Source organism: Pteronotus mesoamericanus, unplaced genomic scaffold, assembly GCF_021234165.1.
Source record: "Pteronotus mesoamericanus isolate MK-2021 breed Mesoamerican mustached bat unplaced genomic scaffold, CSHL_Meso_final scaffold_651, whole genome shotgun sequence".
Taxonomy (NCBI): Eukaryota; Metazoa; Chordata; class Mammalia; order Chiroptera; family Mormoopidae; genus Pteronotus; species Pteronotus mesoamericanus.
This window is the reverse complement of record NW_026555325.1, coordinates 15,407,698-15,423,707: the sequence shown is the minus strand read 5'-3', so window position 1 is coordinate 15,423,707 and position 16,010 is coordinate 15,407,698. Positions and strand designations below refer to the sequence as shown.

Sequence of the window (16,010 nt, the reverse complement as noted above, 5' to 3'; positions counted from 1 at the left end):
TACTCATTTTTTATTTTACATCTATTTTACCTTTGATATGGAAACATACCATAAGAGGTCATACATAGTCAATGCAACATACAGAGTTTGGCAAAAGTAGGTTTACAGTTGTCAAGTACACAAAACACAGGGTTTATTCTTGTCTTATTATTCATTAATTATTGTATTATTTTCCATATGAACAGCAGTAAGCATGCCTTTGCCCCACCTTGCATTGTGAGTGAATCATTACTTATCAGAGCCCAGAGAACAAGGGCCTGGTCCTGGCTCTGAGATTCACTCTCTGTGTGCCCTGAGCTTGGTCTCTTAGCCCTTTTGGTCCTCACTTTTCACATGTATAAAATACATAGAAATTATTATTTACTATTATTATCATTTGCTCCATTACGTGATTGCTATCAAATACAGGTGCATAGTAAACATTTTCAATTAGGATTTAAAGAGAAAGCATGATGACCCCACTCCCCCACATCTGTTGCTTGGACAAAAAAAAATCCTACTGTTTGCTGTGGGATTCTCTCCAGAGGAAAATTATATTCTTCAAAGCCCTGGCTTCTACTTCTTAGAGTTAATTTGCTCTCTTCCACAATTTAGATCAAGTACAAAGAAAAGTATGAAAAATATAAGGACAAATTTACCTCAGTTGTGGACACCCCAGAACACCTGCGCACTACAAAAGTCAACAAACAAATCAGTGATGTAAGTACAAGAAACATTGAATGGATTCTCAAACTTAGGGGGCATTTGCAAATGTGGAGGCACATTTTTTATTGTCACAATGTCTGAAAGACTCTACTGCTGGTGGGAGTGAGGCAGGGGTGCTAAATGCCCTGCTGTGCTCAGGACTTCTTTTTACAATAAAAAACTGAATTAGCAGACACCCCATTTTAGAGGCACTGGAGTCTTAGCGAAAAGCATGAGAGCACCTGTTGAATTTACAGAATTTTCTCTCCTTTATATAAACCCAAGAAAACTTTTTGCATTTATAATTTTATATTACATTACATTATAAATTGAGATATATAACATTTCTTTTTCTGTGTTTTCGTCTCCTTTAGATACTTTATAAATTAGAATACAACAAGGCCAAGCCTAGAGGCTACACCACAATCCATGACACGCCCATGCTGCTGCATGTCCGGAAGGTCAAAGATGAAGTCAGTGATGTAAGTGCCAGAATGGCTCTGCAGGTCCTCTCATCTTGCCCTCTCTAATGTGATATAACAATCCCTGGTCTAGTTATCTATTTCTGTGTGACAATATCCCTAAAACTTAGTAGCTTAAAACAATAATCTCTTTTTTTGCTCATGACTCTGTGAGCTGACTGGGCAAAGCCGAGTGGATGTCCTGTTCCACATGCTGTTGGCCAACAGCGGAGGCTCGGGTGGGCCAGGCCCTCACAATGGCTCATTCCCATGGCTAGCAGTTGATGATGGCTCTGGGCTGGGAGCTTGGCTGTTGTATAGACAGGAACCTCCCCCCCCATGTGGTTCTTCCATGTGATTTGGACATCTCACAGCACAGTGGATAGGTTCCAAGGGCTGGAATGGAAGCTTCCAGACCAGCTCAGGGCAACTCCTAGAACTGACACAAGTCACTTTTGCTATATGTGACGGGGCACAGCGGACACGCAGATTCAATGGGTGAAGAGATAAATGCCACCCCTGGATGAACAAATGACAAGGTCACATTGTAGAAAAGCATGGAGGGGGTATATTGTAGAGACTATTTTGAGAAATGTGATCTTCCATAAATGCTATTAATACTCTAAAGCTTTATCTGGAGTAAACAAGATAAAGAGGAACAAGATAAACAAGAAGAACAAGGTGGCATTAAATTCTAATACCCTGAGTTTGAGGAGAAATTATATTCATAAATTTTCAGATATATAGCTAGATTCTATGGTTGCAAATTATCATCACTGTTTATTTTTTTAAAAATTAAAGAACTCATGGCTGCATGGGCAGCCAAGAGAGTATTAAAGGCACTGTGGAGTAAACTCATCCTCACCCCAAAGCATCGCATTGACTATGGCCAGTATTCAGGAATTCTCTGATAGATGAATAAATGTGTCGACCTGGAGTTGCCATGAAAAAAACGTTCAATACATTCAGTGCATCATTTACAAAGGCAGAAATGTATAAAACATTTAAAAAATATTTTTCATTATTTTCATTTTAAGTTTCGGCATTTCAAATGTGAACATCGGGTACTCATAAACGTCTATTGGGCAGATCTTTTCCGTGGAGCAGCCCACCCCTTTCACTGTAGAAAATGAAACACTTCTGTATCCATTCTCCCACATTTTCTGATTATAACAATAACCTGAGATATTGATGAAAAATAATGGATTTCCAGAGCTTTCCCCTACAGATATTGATTTAGCATGTATATGGGGAAGTGCAGAAAACTATAATCACTCCAATTTAGTAATACTACTGGGCTTCCTTAGAACAGTTTCCCTTCAGATTTAACCACCTCAAAACTTGGGATCCTTCAGCAACCATTAGTGAGAAAACCCAGATGAAGCTCCAGAGCCCTGAAATTTAAAAGGAGCAAAATTGAGGGAAGCTAGAACTTCCAGGCCCAGAATGAGGAAACTACCTCTTGAGCTGTCAGAGGCTAAATCTTCGCCGACACTCTCGCTCCCATCCAAACCCACATGTGCTCAGACTTGCTAGCTGTGGCTCTCCAGTGATGACAGCAATGACTGCATCCATCCATCAGCTCATCATTCATTCATCAAGTGTTTATTGAGTCTCTCTGTGCCTGACACTAGGCCTAGGGCATGCAATCTTTGCCCTGGAGGGGTTCAGCTTAGTGGAAAGAACAGACGTAAACAAATAATTACAACATGAGGTGGAAACAGCTAGAACTGCCAGGGACCATAAAGAGGACAAGATTCATTCCATCTGGATGGGAAAAGCTTCTCTTCCATCAGCAGTTTTCAAAATGTTCTGAACTTAGAATGTTCTGATTTGGAAAAGGAAAAACATTCCAGGGTAACTGTGCGGCTGGCTCTTTCAGCACAACCTCGGGGGACAGAAATGCTGTAGTAACACTAGTGAACATACCCAATGTGTTCTGGGAGTTGGTTTTAAGATCTGAGACAAGAAAGTAATGTCTGCATTGCTGCCTCCTTTATAGACATAGGTTTATTTCGTCTTAAGGAGCATTGTGTACTATAGTCATGGTTTTAATGCCCTCTCTTAAAGAAAAACATAATGCTCAGTAGGTTGCTATAAAAAGTTAACCTTGTCATTGTGTTTCCTCCCACAGCTGAAATACAAAGAAGTTTACCAAAGAAATAAGTCCAATTGCACCATTAAACCAGACGCTGTTCACATCAAAGCAGCTAAGGACGCCTACAAAGTCAACACCAATGTAAGTTCCAGAAACTTCCCTAAGCCTAACGGGGATTGATCAGCTCTGCAGGACACATGATCTTTTTTATGTCTTTTCTGGTGACTGAGCTCTGAGTCCAGATCAAGAGTTAGGCCCCAGGAACAAATGCAATGATGCTGAAATCTACATGCTGCCTTTGGTTTTCATGAAGGACAATAGGGAAGAGCAAGGGTGGCCAGCCCATGCCACAGACACTACTACACCCACTCAGCCTTCATGCTAAGCGGCTGAGAAATAGGAGACTGACTTCAAAATGAAAGTTGCATTTTGAACATTGTCTTTGGCATCTTTCATTCCCTCTACCCTCCACATTCCCCTCCTGCCCCAAACCTGAAAGCCTGCTTCAATGGAAAAAAAAAATTTTTTTTTACTTGGTGCTATCAGAATTGGTCTAGATCTTCCTACTGCTCAGGTCGCCCTGCACTGACTCAGTTCTTTGTGGTGGGGCATCTTAAAGCCTCAACCATAAGACCTTTTCTGTGCATTGAGGTGAGTATTAGCTTTCATATATATATATAAAAATATATATATACACACACACACATATATATATGTGAATGGTTATATAATGAAACCATTATAACCTAACTAGATTTTCATTGTATAACCATTTATATATATATAAATGAAATTTATATTCATTATATTTCATTTATATATATATATATATATATTAAAATGGTTATATAATGAAACCATTATAACCTAACTAGTGCTCACTAGTGCCAGAGAGAATATGTTTATTTGGGCCAGCAAATTGAAACGCCTGTAGGGACTGGCAGGTAACTTATAGGTGTCCTGAGTACAGATTGAGGGATAGGTAGCAAGATGGATGTGAGAAAAGGCAAATGCAGTAAAATGTACACTGTAGCCCTGGCTGGAAGGCTCAGCTGGTTAGAGCATCGTCCCATGCACCAAAAGGTCGCAGGTTCGATCCCTGGTCAGGGCACATACCCAGGTTGCAGGTTAGATCCCCAATCAGGGTACATATGGGCAGCAACCAATCAATGTTTCTCTCTCACATTGTTGTTTTTCTCTTCCTCTCTCTCTCAAACAAATAAACAGTTAAAATATTCTCAGGTGAGGACTTCATAAAAAAAAATTATAGAATGCAGGTGGTGGGTATTCTCTATCAGATCCTATCTCTTGTATGTTTGAAATATTTCACCATAATATGGGGGATAAGTCATCAAGTAGTATACATAAATGCATGCACATTATGTCTCAAAAAAGAGAGAAAGTATGAGTAAAGAAATGTGCCCAACAGAGACGGCTCTTCCCAAAGAAAATCAGATTAAATTACAGACACTTCATTGTCTCAGATTTGGCTCAAGGCAGCCAGCTCAGGTGAAAGTCTAGCAAGTGCACAAGCACCCTCAAGCCAGATCCCCTGGGTTTGAATCCCAGCTCCACCTTTACCAGCTGTCTCGTGTTGGGCAGGTTACTTAAGACTTCTAGGCAGTTCCTCAGCTGTCGATTTCAGGCAGTTGTTAGAAAGATTAAATAAGTTAATAGTTATAAAGCACTTAAAAAATCTCCTGACACAAAATAATTTACTATATAGGTTTAATATTTTTTAAATTAAGCCAGAATGTAGTTAGAAATTAAAAGTTCTCAAATACTCTGAAGATGATTAAGCTACACTGGCAGAGTGAGAAAGATTGTAGAATCATTTCACCATGAGGCCTTTAAAAATGTTACCCTCTGTTTTGGGACTAAAGGGTCCCTCCCACAAGATGACCTCTTGAGTGGCTGACTAGCTGCATAATTTGTAGAGAAATTTTAATTGGGGCTTTCTCTTACATAGAGATGAGTCCCTCTGAGCCATGTGTGTGGTTAGGATTTCAGCCCACTGACTGACGTGACTTGTTTTCCTCTTGTTAAAAACAGCTGGACTACAAGAAGCTGTATGAAGCCAACAAGGCCCACTGGAGATGGACCCCTGAGCGACCCGACTTCATCCAGGCCGCCAAATCATCCCTGCAGCAAAGCGATGTGAGATAGGAAAGACATGCCTGAGCAGAAAATGAATAATTATTTATAATAACCGCAGTGAGGGGTTTCAACCTAACTCATTTGAGATCCAAGAAGGACAGGAGGGTTGTGAGGAGTGAAAGGCAAGCTCGGGTGGCAGACCTGCCCATGGAGCCTGGTCTCCTGCGGCTGGGCCCAGATGCAGGTGGTTCAGAGTTCTGCGCGAGGCTGGGGTGGGGCTTGCAGCAAGCAGGCTGGGGGGCTTGGTCCGGGCCCCAGGGTTGGAAGAGAGTTCAGCACCAAGTGAGGGGAGGGGAAGCCCCTGTCCCATTTGGGCAGCCGGCCCTCTTTAAGAGGAGGACTCCTTAGGGGTTTAATCAAATCCTGGCTCTCTCCTGTGCCTGTCCCCCTTTCCCATCTTCCTCTGCTTTTCTTCTGTGACAGTATGAATATAAGCTGGACCGAGAGTTCCTCAAGGGTTGCAAGCTTTCTGTCACTGATGATAAAGACATGGTGCTGGCCCTCAGGAATTCCTTAATAGAAAGTGATGTAAGTACCCAGTCTCTTCTATGATACCTGACCTCACTCAGAGCCGTCTTCTGCAGCACAGTCCCCAGGGACACCCAGGAAAGGACCGAGGGCTGCTGCTGTGGAAGCTCAGGTGTGGGTCCTGAAATATGACCCTGCCCCCAGTGAACACCAATGACATGGCAGAGGAGGGCAGCAACGGGGGGAAGCTCTTCAGTCCAGGTGACCATTCTTGACCGCTCTTGAACCACAAGATAACTCACACAGCAAGAGCTGGGAATCTAAAGGCACGGCTGATCTAAAAGGAATCTGATTCATGTTTGCAAGATCCTATTCTTCCTATGTTGCAGTTTCCTTGTCTGGAAAAGAGGAGTAATAATGCCTCCCGGGCTTTTGGGGGGTGGCGGGGTCAAATGATATATTTGAAAGTGCTTTGAACTAGGCTATATGTATAAAGATTCATCACGAGACCCATTCTGATTGTTAGTAAAGTCTCAACTTGCAAGAGACAAAGAAAATTACTCCTGCATATTTCCCAAGATTTCCAAACACCAAATCTGCTGTTGAGTTTTATGTTCCTACTGTGTCACCAATGCTGGTCTCCCAGCTCTACCTAGTGACTTGGGAACCTAATAAAAATATGCAGGAGACCCAGAGGAGCTAAAGCTATGCTTTTTTCACCCCTGCAGCTGAAATACAAAGAGAAACATGTCAAGGAAAGAGGAAGCTGCCATGCTGTGCCTGACACTCCTCAGATCCTCCTGGCAAAGACTGTCAGCGGCCTGGTGTCCGAGGTAACCCTCCAGCTGCCCTATGCTCTGCCTTCATCTTGGGCTAATGCCCAGCCAGACACTCTAACAAGCTTCCTGTGGGTTCCCTCAGAACAAGTATAAGGACTACGTGAAGAAGCACTTGGCCCAGGGCTCATACACAACACTGCCGGAGACCCCAAACACTATTCGCGTCAAGGAGGTGACCAAGCACGTCAGTGACGTAAGTGACCAGCCCCAGGACTTTGGGCAGCAGCAATGCTACTTTACCTTAGAAACCAGCAAAAGAATGAAAGCTGCCATTTTGCTCACACTTTGCTTTATGTCACTTTGCTCTTGTCATCAATACCTGTCTGTGAATTTTGAAATCCGATTTAAAGGACAACTCATTATTTATTAGGTTTCCAATATGGCAACTATGGCAGATGTGGGTATTGCCACAGGACGTGCCGTCCAGCAATGTAAGATGTTGTTAACCTAGTGTTAATAAAGGGGAGAAAAGACTGCTGATAAAGACTGCCCTCTCCTACCACTAAACTGCTAAGCAATTAAGTAACATCACTTCTTTGTATCTCGATAATCTCTGCCCACTACTTTAATAATCATGGCATCATATTTTATGAGCCCTATATAGTTCCGTATATTTCTAAAAGGTAGAAATGGTGAGTTGAAGAGCTTAAGTTCCTTGTAGTCATTTCTCCAAAGATTGGTGTGTGGTTCAAGTATTGGGTTACAGGACAGAAATGATGGGGAAGAACTAGAATATGGATCAGAGACCCAAGTTCCAGGCTGATCCATAATGGGGAGCCCTGGTTGTTCCTGGAGATCTTCTCAAAGTTCTTCAGGGAAATCAATTCTGTTCCTGGCTTCCTCTGCTCACATATGTAATTCTGGGTATTTTTAGACAAATTACAAAAAGAAGTTTGTCAAGGAGAGAGGGAAATCCAACTACTCCATCATGCTGGAGCCCCCAGACGTGAAACATGCCATGGAAGTGGCCAAGAAGCAGAGTGATGTAAGTCCCTCCTCTCGACTCCCTTGGGGGCCCATTGAGCCCATGGATTACAAATTGGTGCATGTTGGTTCCAGTCACCCTAATTTCTGTATCTTCTAGTTTAATAAATATGGTGGTGGGATTAGTTGGTTTTAATGAAAAGATGTACTCAGGGAGGGCTTTGAAAGGATAGGATATCTCTCAAAGGAGTAAACTTTTATTATTTTATTTATTTATTTATTTTTTTGCCATATAAAGGTCGCTTACAGAAAAGATGCCAAAGAAAACCTGCATTATACCACAGTGGCCGATCGGCCAGACATCAAGAAGGCCACACAGGCAGCCAAACAGGCCAGCGAGGTAAAGACGTAATTAAAACACACCTCGCCCCCAGTGGTCACTGCCAACAGCAGTGCACGGCGCCCACCACCCAGAATGTGTTGCCCAGTTTCATTTTCTTTGATCCAGGTGGAGTACAGAGCCAAGCACCGGAAGGAGGGCAGCCATGGGTTAAGCATGCTTGGCCGCCCAGACATTGAAATGGCCAAGAAGGCAGCCAAGCTGAGCAGCCAGGTAACACAGATGGACAAGGGGCAGCTCTAACGTGAGGGGATATAAAAACCTTGCAGGCAGAAGTGATTCCCAGCAGGAGAGTGCAATATTAATGACTAAATTGATGCTGGGTCTTTGATAGCACTGCAAAGCTTTGACACATTGGACCAGAAAAAGTGTGCTATGGACTATCTTTCTTGTTTCTGGCTAACCTCTCTAGGCCTTTGTTTTTCTTCGCTTTTTCATTTATGGGTATGTGTCAAGAACATCAGCTTGTGAGCTCCTTTTGGAACCTCTCTTCAGGAATTAAGAATTATATCCCAAGGGCTTGATTTCTACTTAACTCACCTGTGGGATCTTATTGACATGCAAGAGTCATGAAATTCTAACTTCTAGAATCCAACCAGATGCAGTAATCTTTATTCTTTCACTGAACATACATACATATATGCCTGGGCGAGGAACTAGGGATGAGTAGATAGCCTCAGACTATACATCCATGGATAAGTAAGTACAGTTGGGATGATAAGTAAGGGGAAATGCTTCATTCTAGCAGATTTCATATTACTAAGAAGATGGGCTCAGAAATGTGTTGCCCAAACCTGATTGCCACATTACCTAATTTCCCTTGCTACATCAATGAGCTAGAATACCCCTGAGGACTTTAGAACTTCAGCTCTGGGACCCCATGAGCCACCACTGGCTCCTTCAGAGAGCAAGTTTTTGGCCCTGCAGGATTTGAGCTCAAGCATATCTTACTTCTTCTCCAATCTACAGGTCTAACCTTCTCTTTCATTGTCTGTTCTCTCAAGTATTTGTTTAAAGAAATAGCTTTGGGATACATTTGGTTGTTAAATATGTATGACTTTCAGCCATAACACACATGGGATCCCAATCTTTGGGAAGATATAAACTAATAATATCAGGTGACAAAACAAGTCATAATTATGAAGAGACAAAATGTTCAGATGGCTGATGACAAGCAAATACGACTTTTAAAAGTTTTTGAATTTAAAACTCTTATGCAATGTTTTTATTATAAATTGATGGAATTTCATAAGCATTTGAGACCAAGACATGAAATCACCAACAAAAACAGTATAATCTCTAAAGTAATGAAATGTAATGAGAACTTTTAAATGTAAACATTTTAATATGTTTTAAAATTCTCAAAGTCATACCATTATCAAGTTAAAAACAAAAAAAAATCACTTTGATGTAGAAATCTTGCAGACTTTGCTGTTTTTAAAAATCAAGAGGCTCATATTTCTAATTCTCAGTGAGTGTTATGATGTGGAGAATGAGACCCCACCAGATCCTTTTACGAGCTCACCTTCCTGAGGTTACTTCCGGCGAAATGCTTGCCTCAGGATTTACAGCGTCATGGGGTGGCCCCTCGCCCAACAGGGCTTCACCTGTATGTGGGCCCTCCCCAGTCTGACTTTGCTGTGTTGCTGGCACTCTAGGCTGAATACCTCAGAGGCCAAAGGAGAGGACACGGGCACGGCGCTGCATCTTATGACACCCCTATGATGAGGCACCTTAAGAAAATTAATGCACTCATCAGTGATGTAAGACTGGCACCAGCAAGCTGAGATCTCTGTCTTTCTCTTTTTCTTGTCGACTTTCCTGGCCTTGGTCAGGGGACTGACCAAGTTGCACTCTTTTCTGTTGATTTTGTGTTGGAATGTGTAGAATGTTGTGGAAATTTGTCAAAGAATATACTTTTGCATATACCCATCTTTTCTTGCATGAAACTTTCCCTCTGGAACGTACCACTTGGAATAGGAAGATAGGCTAGACTTGGACACAGCTTCCCAGTGTATTTTGGGTTGCTGACAAAAATCAAATTAACAGATGAAATGAAAACAAATGAAGAATCTCAACTTCAACCACAGAGAAAACCTCTGCTAATGGCCACTGTTGATGTTTAATACATGTAAGAGTGGCACCTAACACAGTCTTACAGTTCAGGCATATTTTGGATCAACAGAATAGACTCCTTAAAATGTTTTTACTTGCACTTCTTTCACCCTCTGTTTTAGTCTTAATAGCAAGAAACTTCCTAATTCTTGAGTCTTTTCTTCAGTCTTTAGAAGTACCAAGTCCCTGATAAGGACCTGAACAGGGGTGTTAGACCTTTACATTTAATTAAACGTTGAAAGAATAATTGATTTGAAACCACTACCTATGCTACAACTGCTGATACATGGCATTGCATGGTTTCCACTCAGGCTTCCACGACTAACAAGAAAAGAAAGATTTTTCCATTCTATAGTGCACATGTATATAGTTTTACTATATATATTTCCTAATCCAATGCCAGTAATTTACTATATTTACTGCCTAGTCCAAGAATTCCTGGAGTCCTGAGTCTGATGTCTGTCCATATCTTTCAAAATGTACTAAGTAGTTTCTAAGAAGACCCGGTCAAAAAGAAAGGCCTTTTTGGGCTGAACTCAGATTCATATTAGTAGTTCTATAGGCTGCATTTGCTTGGGGATCTTTCTGTGGGAAGAGGAGGCACAGATTTTTTAAGTTGAAAGTTGAAGATTTAAGTTTACTTGAAATTAACAGAAGAAAAAGATACTAAAGCAAGACCAATGGATTTGCTGCTCTTGAAGAAAACATTTCTTCAGAAAAAGTTATTTTCTAAAAGATAGAGGAATCCTATGTACTTCTAAATGAAGCAAAGTTTATTCTCATCCAAGCAGGACCTTTGCAACTTTTCTTCCTCAGTCTGACTGTGGACATCTAGTTACTTTGCTTTTCTGTAATTCACGGCTTTTGGGATCAAGCCTAGTCTTGCGGGTTCATATATCCCTTAGAAAAAGTTTCCTGTGGGTCCAGATACCAGCTCATCACCTTTGACTTTCTTTAGCAGGCTTTTCATTTCTTTATTTTGAGCATGAATTTTTTTCAGGGAGCAGCCATTGTAGCATTCATTTACATTTTATTTTCCTTTTATGTTGCATTTCTGCCTCTTCCTGTGTCTGTCCCAGTGTATACAGCACTGTTTTGCATGCTTATTTTTTTCCCATGCATTTCCACTGTAGGTTCTTTCAATACAAGTGAGTCTCAGCCTTGTGAATGCATTTTCTCTAAGGTGTCAGATGTCATTGTTCTTAGCATTTGAGTGGTCTCCTTTTGTGCCTGTTCTGCTGAATATGTAAAGTTGTGGAGAAGTGAAGCAATGAAGCATGAGGAGTACTGATTTTAAATGTCTATAAAATAAAATACCGGGATGACTGGATCCTGGTGTGCTAACTCTGAATGAGTGAGCCTTTCATCTTACCCATAACATCTAGAGATAGCTCATTTTTCATTCCTCTTAGAGGGAATAACTAGGGGAGCTCTACTTCTAGACTTAATCCTAGAATACTCTTGACAAAGGCATTAGTCTGTTTTTCAGTAAAGAAATGTTTCTGTCAGTTTCAGTTTATTCTGTTGAATTTTCTTATAAATGAAATATCTTCTTTAGCCATTTTACCTAGGCATAATGACTGTTTCTTCCTTTCATTCAATCAAATCACATTTATTGAACAACTATTAGTACCAGGTATTATACTTAATTTAAAATTGAAGTAATTTAGTTTTTTGCATAGTCTTACTTTTATGTATCCTAAAAGTATATTTAATCTTATTTTCTCATTATTCTAAAGTAGCTCACCTCTTTCTTCCTTCTAGCTTGAAATGATGTAGAAGACATTATCTCCTAAACTTCATTCTTTTTACTCAGAAGCTATACCATTTTTTGCCAAGTTTAAAAAATTACAGTGATGTAGCCAAAGTACTATTTTAAAATAACAATAAATTCTCCTAACTTAACATATTTCTGACATCTCACCCTTCTCGATTATAAACAACCCCTCTCGGAACTCCTTGCAATAGACCTAAAATGCTTTCAGCTTTTCTACTTAGGAGGGCTGAAGATCAAATGTACCAGATCATGCCTCTTAATTTAGCTTGATGTATTTTTCCACTTATTTTTGTTTTGCATTAAAAAGAGGTGATTATCTTTCATACCTGTGGGTAATATAAAAATGAGCAAGCCAAATACTATATCATTGGATCTTATTCTTGATTGACTGTTGTCCCAACTTAATTATTAATAGTGCCAGTTTTACTAATAAAAATGTCTTAGTTTGGATAATAAATTATATTATCACTTTATGTATAACACATGTTCTTTTGCATTTATATGTCCTCCATTTCTCAGTCCTCAAATTTATGTTCAGGAATAATTTGGATTTTTGCATTTGCTATTAGGTTAAATACCGAGAAAATTTCGACAAAGAAAAGGGTAAGACACCAAAATACAATCCAAAAGACAGCCAGCTCTACAAAGTCATGAAAGATGCTAATAATCTTGCAAGTGAGGTAAGTTTATTATTATTTTTTTTTCAGGTGTGTTTTCTAAACTGGAGTAAAACTCATAATGTGAAATTTGTCATTTTAATTGTTTTTAAGTGCATAATTCAGTGGCATTGATTACAGTCACATTTTTGTCCAACTACCACCATCATTTCCAAAACTTTTTTATCACCCCAAATAGAAACTCTATAGTAAGCAAATAGGGGATTTCCAGCCAAGATGGAGGCATAGGTAGATATACTTTGCCTCCTCACACAACCAGAAGAAGGACAACAATAAATTTAAAAACAAAAAATAACCAGAACTGCCAGAAAGTCGAACTGTATGGAAGTCCAACAAACAAGGAGCTAAAGAAGAAACATTCATCCAGACCAGTAGGAGGGGTGGAGATGGGCAGCTGGGCCAAGAGGACACACGGCAAGGTGGCAGCCAAGGACCAGGCAGGCGAGGGGGCAGCTGGCAGACTGGGAGGTCCCACACTTGCATGTGGATAAACCAGAGAAACAGCTGGGGAGTGAGACAGACTGCGCAATCCAGTGTTCCAGTGCGGGAAAAGAAAGCCTCAGTACCTCTGGAGGTAAAAACCTGTAGGGGTTGCGGCAGCAGGAGAAACTCCCAGCCTCACAGGAGAGTCTGTTGGAGAGACTCACAGGGTCCTAGAATGTACACAAATCCACCCACCTGGGAATCAGCACCAGGAGGGCCCAATTTGCTTGTGGGTAGTGGGGGAAGTGACTGAAAACCTGCTGAGAGCCAAGCAAGAGGCATTATTCCTTCTCAGCCCCCGCCCCCACACACAGCATCACAATGCAGTGACCTGGGTTGCCCTGCCCTGGCGAATATCTAAGGCTCTGCCCCTTCCAACATAACAGGCACACTGAGACAAAGAAATATGGCCCAAATGAAAGAACAGATCAAAGCTCCAAAAATAGAACAAAGCGATGAACAGATAGCCAACCTACCAGATGCACAATTCAAAACACTGAGAATCTGGATGCTTGGTTGAGTACTGTCACAAAATGGAGGGAAAAGTGAAGGCTACGCAAAGTGAGATAAAGAAAAATACACAAGGAACCAACAGTAAAATGAAGGAAACTAAGATTCAAATCAACAATTTGGAGCAGGAAGAAGAAATAAACATTCAACCAGAACAGAATGAAGAAACAAGAACTCAAAAAGTAAGGAGAGGCTTAGGAACCTCTGCAACAACTTTAAATGATCCAACATCCAAATCATAGGGGTGCCAGGAGGAGAAGAGGAAGAGCAAGAAATTGAAAACTTATGTGAACAAATAATGAAGGAGAGCTTCCCCAAGCTAGCAAAGGAAATAGACTTCCAGGAGATTCAGGAAGCTCAAAAGTCCCAAAGTTGGACCCAAGGAAGCACACACCAAGGCACATCATAATTACATTGCCCAAGATTAAAGATAAGGAGAGAATCTGAAAAGCAGCAAGAGAAAAGGAGACAGTTACCTACAAAGGAGTTCCCATAAGACTTTAGCTGATTTCTCAAAAGAAACCTTGCAGGCAAGAAGGGGCTGGAAAAAAGTATTCAAAGTCATGAAAGGCAAGGACCTACATCTAAGATTACTCTATCCAGCAAAGCTATCATTTAGAATGGAAGGGCAGATAAAGTGCTTCCCAGATAAGGTCAAGTTAAAGGAGTTCATCATTACCAAGCCCTTATTATATGAAATGTTTAAGGGACTTACCTAAGAAAAAGATCAAAAACTATGAACAGTAAAATAATAACACACTCACAACTATCAACAACTGAACCTAAAAAAACAAAAACAAACTAAGCAAACAACTAGAACAAGAACAGAATCATAAAAATGGAGATAAGAGGGGAAGGGGAGGGGGAAGAATAGCGGAAAAAGTACAGAGAATAAGAAGCATAAATAGTATGTACAAAATAGACAGGGGGAGGTTAAGAATAGTATAGGGAATGGAGAAACCAAAGAACTTATAATGTACGACCCATGGACATGAACTAAGGAGTGGGGGGAGGTGGGAATGCTGGGGGGAGGGGTGGTGCTGGGTGGAAGGGAATAAAGGGGAGGAAAAATATGGACAACTGTAATAGCATAATCAATAAAATATATATTAAAAAATAAAATAAAATTTGAAAAAATCTTTTGGAATACCAAAAAAAGAAACTCTATATTAAGCAAATAACTCTTCATTCCCCCACGATACAGACCATGGTAATCTCTAATCTACCCTGTGCCCCTATAAATTTGCCTATTAGAGAGTTCACATCCGTGAAATCATATAATATTTGTCCTTTTTTTTCTAGCTGATTTCACCTCATTTGATGTTTTCACGATTCATCAATATTGTAGTGTATTTCATAATTTAATTCCTTTTCATGGCTAAATAATATTCCATTATGTGTATAAACATGTTTATTCATTCATCTCTTGATGAATTGTGTTGTTTCAATTTTTTGGAAACAATTTATTCCTCCATTAATAAATAATAGTTTTTCATTATCATTTCCAGCATTTGTTTCAGGATGAGTCTTACTACGGTTTCTGTTCATACCGTTTACCATTTCCTACTTGCATGATTTCTTTTTTTCTCCTCTTAACAAACAGGTTAAATATAAGGCTGACCTAAAGAAACTTCACAAACCTGTGACTGACATGAAGGAATCTCTGATAATGAATCATGTCCTGAATACAAGCCAACTAGCCAGTTCTGTAAGCTCAGTCATTTACTCCAGAAACAGCTTGTTTTGCCCACTTGTAACCAAACTTCTTCTCGGAGCTCACATGCATCTACATCTCTGCTACTCAGGCACTAGATTGATTCTTATTTGAGTGCATTCTTCCAAATTATGTTAACCTACACTTCTCCACTGACAATACCACCTCTTTGAGTATTTATTTAAAAATGCTTTTATTTTTGGAGTATTTAAACTTTTTTTTTCAATTAACCAATCCCTTTCCTCCTTCAAAGAACTTCTTTCACTTAACTCTTCACTCTTAAAACCTACTTTGAATAAGCCATATAACCTAAGAGTTTACATCCTACATTAACTGACAATGCTGAGCATGGATCTTCACCCTTTAAAACTTTCTTAACCCCTGAAATCGTGTTCGCTTATTTTAATTTGGTTTTTCTGCTGCTGCTATGTAAATGTCTACTCTTAAGAGGAAAAACAGGAGCGCTGAGCAGCTTTAACATCAGTGTGCCCTTTTTGCCTTCTTCCCTCAGTACCAGTACAAGAAGAACTATGAGAAGAGTAAAGGCCACTACCACACGATACCCGATAACCTGGAGCAGCTTCACCTAAAAGAGGCCACGGAGTTACAGAGCATAGTAAGTTCATCGAGGCTGACCTTTTCCCTGGTGCTTACTCATTTACAGTGTCAAAAACTTTAGTGGACTTTCTCAGCATAGTAGTTA

The 16,010-nt window shown here is 40.2% G+C and overlaps 1 protein-coding gene across 11 annotated transcripts in view; it reads left to right on the top strand.

Moving 5' to 3' along the window:
* Positions 1 to 16,010, top strand: part of NEB (nebulin) — a 199,472-nt gene that overhangs the window by 155,693 nt on the left and 27,769 nt on the right. For all 11 annotated transcript variants that reach the window (XM_054562772.1, XM_054562777.1, XM_054562775.1 and 8 more), the window contains 13 exons: positions 595 to 699; positions 1,059 to 1,166; positions 3,280 to 3,384; positions 5,296 to 5,400; positions 5,824 to 5,928; positions 6,597 to 6,701; positions 6,790 to 6,900; positions 7,582 to 7,692; positions 7,930 to 8,031; positions 8,140 to 8,244; positions 12,493 to 12,603; positions 15,197 to 15,301; positions 15,819 to 15,923. In XM_054562772.1, coding sequence (XP_054418747.1) covers positions 595 to 699; positions 1,059 to 1,166; positions 3,280 to 3,384; positions 5,296 to 5,400; positions 5,824 to 5,928; positions 6,597 to 6,701; positions 6,790 to 6,900; positions 7,582 to 7,692; positions 7,930 to 8,031; positions 8,140 to 8,244; positions 12,493 to 12,603; positions 15,197 to 15,301; positions 15,819 to 15,923 — 1,383 coding nt within the window. The remainder of the gene's footprint in view (positions 1 to 594; positions 700 to 1,058; positions 1,167 to 3,279; positions 3,385 to 5,295; positions 5,401 to 5,823; positions 5,929 to 6,596; positions 6,702 to 6,789; positions 6,901 to 7,581; positions 7,693 to 7,929; positions 8,032 to 8,139; positions 8,245 to 12,492; positions 12,604 to 15,196; positions 15,302 to 15,818; positions 15,924 to 16,010) is intronic.